This window comes from Marmota marmota, unplaced genomic scaffold, assembly GCF_001458135.2.
Source record: "Marmota marmota marmota unplaced genomic scaffold, marMar, whole genome shotgun sequence".
In the NCBI taxonomy this organism is placed as follows: Eukaryota; Metazoa; Chordata; class Mammalia; order Rodentia; family Sciuridae; genus Marmota; species Marmota marmota.
In genome coordinates, this window is record NW_026000242.1 from 26,608,547 (window position 1) to 26,614,295 (window position 5,749).

A 5,749-nucleotide genomic window follows, 5' to 3' on the forward strand; every position below is an offset into this window, starting at 1 on the left:
ATTTTAGGAGCATTTTGTAGAATTGCAGCAGTCACCTATCTACTCCAACATTCTGTGTGCGTGTCTATTTATCTGTCTGTATATGTCTACCATCTGTCAGAGTAAGATCTTTGAAAAGTATTCAGATTAATATTTATCAAGACCTCACTATATTCCAACTACTATGCTTACATGTTATTCTTGTTGAGTTGTCACAACCACTCTATAAGGTAAACATTGTTATTATCTTTAATAAACCAACTAGAAAAACAGGTATGGAAGAATTTAAAGTCACATATAGCCTGTAATGGCACAGCAGCAGTCTGAATCAAGTGTCTAAATAGGAAGTAAGAATCAGTATTGTCCTGTTCACTGCTTCCTTACACAGAAATTTAAGTTGTGATGTCTTCTATGTATCTGTCCTCTGATGTGATGAAGAGATCTGAGGTTTAGAATCCATTAAAAAGTGTTTCTAAGTGTTTCAGGGTGTGTAAGCAAGAAGTCATTGATGGAAATTAGAGATCAGGGACTTCATCAAGATTCTAACTTGTGAAAACTTTATATGCATTTACTGAGACTTGAAATATGACCTTATTATGCTCTCTAGGAAAATGCTTTTTCAGTTGATCAAAATATCCTCTTCACTCTAGAAACACTGCAACTTGAACAATGTTTATGCTTTCAAATATGTGCTCCCATTTGTCCTTTGATTTCTGAGAAACAGAAATGGATTTGAGATTAGGATTCTCATTTAAAAGATGAAAATTAAAGTCCTAACACCACCAATGCAGTGGATCCATTGTGAAATCGGAGAATACCCATGATGTATAAAAAGAGCAGAGGCCTAAGAGCAATTAGCCATGCATTCAAATCCAAGCCGCATGACCTTAGATACCACAACTAGCTTTCTGCACCAATTTCCTATCTACCTCACACATCTACCTTGCAGTATTTTGGTAAGACTGAATAAATGCACACTGTTATTACTGAATATAAGGCCAATTCCTTCTAGCATTCATATTTAGAAAATGATAAGGCCTTATATTTTGTTTTCTGGCATGAATGTACTTAAGAAAGGCATCATGGAAAGGAGCTGAGCTGAATGGTTTAAAGTCCCATGCATTAATCAGATCCCAAGTCTCAGGTTCCTGGAGACCAGAATGAAAACCTTTCAGCCCATCTCCATCATGCCAGATGGGAATACATCTCCTATCTCTTTCACATCTTATCTATATTTTCAAATTAAAGGTGAAATTCCACATAAAACCACAACAGGCGCCTGTGGTTTTTATTTATTTATTTATTTTGGTTTCTCTTTAAATTTCTGTTCCTCAGGTCTCTTTTTAAACTCCTACAGCATGAGCTGACATGGGATCCTGTATCCAATGCCAAAGGACTGGTATGCAGAGAAGAGATCCAAATCATTTGGGATAACTCCAAAGGTCAGAGCAAGGACTGATGGGGTGGCCTTTGAGGACTGTTCCAGCTCTGCATATGGAACATGTATGTAACAGGGGCGGCTGGCCAGTCACAGGGACAAGCTTCTGAAACAGGAAGCTCCTTGCTGAGAAAAGACAAGCAGAACATCTTACCACTGCCGCCTGATAGATTATCCTAACTACTTTATTCTAAACAAATTCTTTTATTTAACACTTATTAAGTGCTTTCTATGTGCTAGGCACTAGGAATACAATAAGCAATAAAATGCAGTTCTTAGCCTTCGGGGCTCTGGCTGCCAGGACAGATAGATAAGCAGGTAATTAATTATAAAATGCTATAAGTTCAAAATTGGAGAAATTATAAGAGAAGTGAAGAGTTGGGCCTGACTCAGGAGATGGATCCACAACAGGTGAGGAAATCTTTCTGGATGAGGAGACCCAATGGCAGAGTCATAAAGATTGGAGCAGGGAGAGGAAGTAAAGGCAGGATGGAGGAAGTATACAAAGAGCATTGAGGGCAAAGGGAATCAGCAGCAGCAAAGAAACAGACTGGCAACAGCATGGCTTAGGAGAAGCGCTCCAGGCATCTTGGGCATAAATGTGAAGGTGAGGTGTGGTAAGAAACAGGGCTGGAGCCAGAGTCAGAAGCCAGGCCATGCAAGGCCTTGTAAAGGCATTCTGCAGTTTGAACTTTGTCCTGATGATGTCAGGCAGCCAATACCTTAAAGGTTTTGAGCACGAGTAATAATTTTCTGTGATCTTTGATTTAGAAGCTTTTTTCAAAGGGGAACTGCGGGCCGGCCTTGAAAGCTGCTGAGGATCCCAGTGTTTGTGCAGCCCTGCCTGGCTCATCAGCACTGGGCTCCTTTGGTCGCCTGCCTCTTCCTCCCCTGTCTGCTGGGCCTCTTCGTAATGCTGACCTCAGAAGAAGATGATTTGGGAACAAGGCAACTTGGCACTATAAATTGCTTGGAAGCAGCTAGAAGTACATACTGAGCCCTGAGCTGCTCTCTGCAGTGGGGACCTTGGCTGACAGGCAGGTCTCAGGTTTGCTGCAATGCGCTCTGTAGTCCTCCTGAACCTCCTTATCGCCATCCCTCCCTCTCTTCTTTCCTCCCTCTCTGCCCGAATGACCTCAGGGTGGAGGATGGCACAGGGAGCCTATTTATCTTGCAGGAAAAAGCATCCTGCAGTTCTCAGCTCCCAGGCCATTCTGATCTCCCCAGCAAGGTGGGTACTCTGGCCTCCAATACTTTTCAGAACCACTGTACATCTCATCTCTCAACTGCCATCTGGAACAATTTCTCCTCCCTCAGCATCCTCTTTTATCTTTCCAATCCCAACCCTCATTACCACGCCCAAGGTCTCTACTACCTCTGTGACAGTCCTCTCCACTTCCTCTCTGCCATATCATGTCCCTTATGACTCCTTCAAATACTTTATAAACTGCTCTGCCTCCCTAAGCCTTCCTTGATGACTCCTTCCTACCTGGCCCCTCCCTTCCATGATTTCCCTGTATTCTGAGCACCTGAGTACAGGTGCTCACTTCTACTGGTTTACCTGTTCCAACCACTCCCAATAAGCCCTGAATCTGCCTATGTTGCTCATGTTTCCTCAGTTTTAAAATGTGTTCCTCCTCATCTCCCTTCTGAACTTTACCTTATCCTTCCAGGAATAGCACAAATGTCATCCTGACTCCAAGGCTTTGCCCCCTATCACTTTAAAGACAGATTAAATCTAGTAGGACTTTGTTTACCTTTATTAAATTATGGCTTTTTGCTTATGTCACAGTAACATCTAATTAGACACCTCCCTGAGAACTTTATCATTTAATCCTCATAACTACTGCTAATAACTAGTGTTATTATCTCCAAGTTAACTTGCCCCAGTTTATAGCCACTCAAGGGAGGAAATAGGATTTGATCCCACACTGTATGTCTAATCAGATGCTACATCACCTCTCCGTGCAGAAAAACCCACCTACAAACTAGGAAGCCCTTGAGTTCTGGAGTCATACATTGAATATATCTAGAGTTTCTCTGGTATACTAAATGTCTGGCATACAGCAAGTGCCTACTAAATGATTTTGAATTTAACTGATATTTGTTCAGCATGCATTCCCATGACTTCTTACTGTGTACACTGCATCTGCAAGAGATCCTCAAGAAGAAAGGATCAGGCCATCTATTTTCTTTCTAGGCCCACAATCACAGTACATAATAAGGAGCTGGAGGTCACATAGTATTCGAGCTCTAAGTGCATATGTGGGGGACACTCATTTTAAACTAAAATGTCTTAAGAATGTACACAGTCTTTTTCACATACCTGATTTCATAGGTCCTCAGATAAAATTGGTGAAAGGACATGGAGAAGGTAAGGAAACCAGATTGCAGATTGCTTGAGACCTGGCCAATATCTCAGTGCTAGAAACATCTGAATGAGATTTCAACCCGAAGGCTCTGAATGAGGAATCTGAAAGCCAGTTGGCTGTTCACCTGGTACTAGGCAGCTATGGCCATCAGGAACTGAGGGCTATGTGACAACTCTCCCCCTGGCAGCTCTGATGGGGTGAGAGGTCAAAGCCCAACAGGACTGAATGTTCTGGAGAGGAAGCCAACGGACAGAAGTGAACCAGGATGTGTTAGGCACAGGCCAGCAGGTACTGAGGGCCTCTTGGCATGTTTGATCACTATCACCAGACAGAACCACATGAAAGGTTACATGATTCCCAAGTGGTCTGATAATATAGATGTAAAGAGTCAGGAAAAACTGGTTTCTCCTTCCCAGCAGTTGGAGATAATCAATGTTTCCCTACCATTTGTAACTATTCCATGGCATTTCTAAAAACTCATGCCTTTATTTTATTGTTCTAATTCAATACAACTTCAGATCTAATGTACTCACTGTTGCGTGTAGAGGGAAGCATTTCTACACTAGGATGGGCTTTGAAGAAGCTTTCCTTAGAAGAAAAGGTAGTGACAGTCTAACCACAAGACCTGCCAGATCTTACCAGCTGGTAGGTTATCAGAAACTCTTCACCGGCCTGAGCATCTATCTTCTCTTCTGTAAAATGGGTATGAAAATGCTCACCCAACCCCAAATGAATTCTGAAGCAGTGACATGAACCCAGGCCTGTGAGTGGCCCTCCTAAGCTTCCCGCGGATCTGCACGGACTCCTAGGTTTTGGTCTCACACTCCACGCTACTCAGGAAACAAGGAGACACTGCAGATGTCTGCGCCGAAATGTAAGGAGAACCACCTCCCCAGGGCACCTCCCTCCCCTGCGGCTCTAATGAAGGCTCGAAGATCGTCAAGCTTTTATTGTAGCTTCGTCATGGGTGAGGCTAGTTGTAACTACGCGGGCGCAATGGGGTGGATCCGAAACCCGGGTCCAAGATATCAAAGGCGTGAAGGACTGCCTTTCCTGGCACTGCCCCTGGCGGTATGACAAAGCCCCCCCTTGGAGGCTGGCCCAGGCGCCCCGCCCGGCCCGGGAACCACCTCGCTTACCTGCGGCTCCACCAGCCAGCGCTGCTCCGCGCTGCCAGGCGCGGGACGCGCGGAACGGAATGCTGAGAACACTGGGATGCGATCGCGGGTGTTGTACAGGGTGGCAAAACGCTCGGAGCCCTGGAAGCGCTGACAGATCTTCACGTGGGAATCGGCAGCCAGCCCGGCAGGAGGGGTCTCGGCATAGAAAAATTTGTCGCATTCGCCAAAACCAGCTTCTTCCTCGCCCACAAGCCGGCCTTCCAGCAGCCCCGCCAGGGCCAGGAGGCTGCCCAGCGCGAACCAGCGCGCGGTGCCCATGGCGGCCTCTGAGAGCGCGGCGGGGCGGCCGCGGAGCGGGCTCTGCGGGCTGGGCTGGGAGCGCGCGACACCGCCGAGCAGAGCTGGGAGGGGAAGTCCAAACCCGGGCGCCGCGCACAGCAGAGACAAGAAGGGCGGCTCCAGCGGTGGGGGCGGGCAGTACAAAGGCCCCGCCCCCTTTCTGCCTCCTCCTTTGCGTCTGAGAAGATGGCTGCAGAGGCTCAGTGGAAGCACCCCAACCTAGAGAGGCTGGTCACCTGCCGCCACTGCCTGGGTCTAGCATACCAGGAGAATGCGCACGGCGAAGAGTGGAAGGTCTGAACCGGCTGGCCTAGTCCGAGGGGCTGGAACGGGCTGGTCGCCTAGGCGTGATGCTTAGAAGCCTTCTGATCAAAGGCGACCCACGGGGCCCCAGGGATGCAGAAGGGCGGCGTGAGATGCTCATGGAGCTCTGGCTCTCTGGATCGGGTGAGCAGACTCCTCCTGAAACCAGAGGAAGATCAGTCTCCCCTTCCTCACTA

General features: G+C 46.8%; 1 protein-coding gene across 1 annotated transcript in view; it reads right to left on the bottom strand.

The window, feature by feature from the left end:
• Positions 1-5,353, bottom strand: part of Endod1 (endonuclease domain containing 1) — a 25,388-nt gene extending 20,035 nt beyond the window's left edge. Inside the window, exon 1 of the mRNA XM_015489971.2 lies at positions 4,929-5,353. Within this exon, the coding sequence (XP_015345457.1) occupies positions 4,929-5,228 (300 nt within the window). The 5' untranslated portion in view covers positions 5,229-5,353. The remainder of the gene's footprint in view (positions 1-4,928) is intronic.
• Positions 5,354-5,749: the final 396 nt, after the last annotated feature.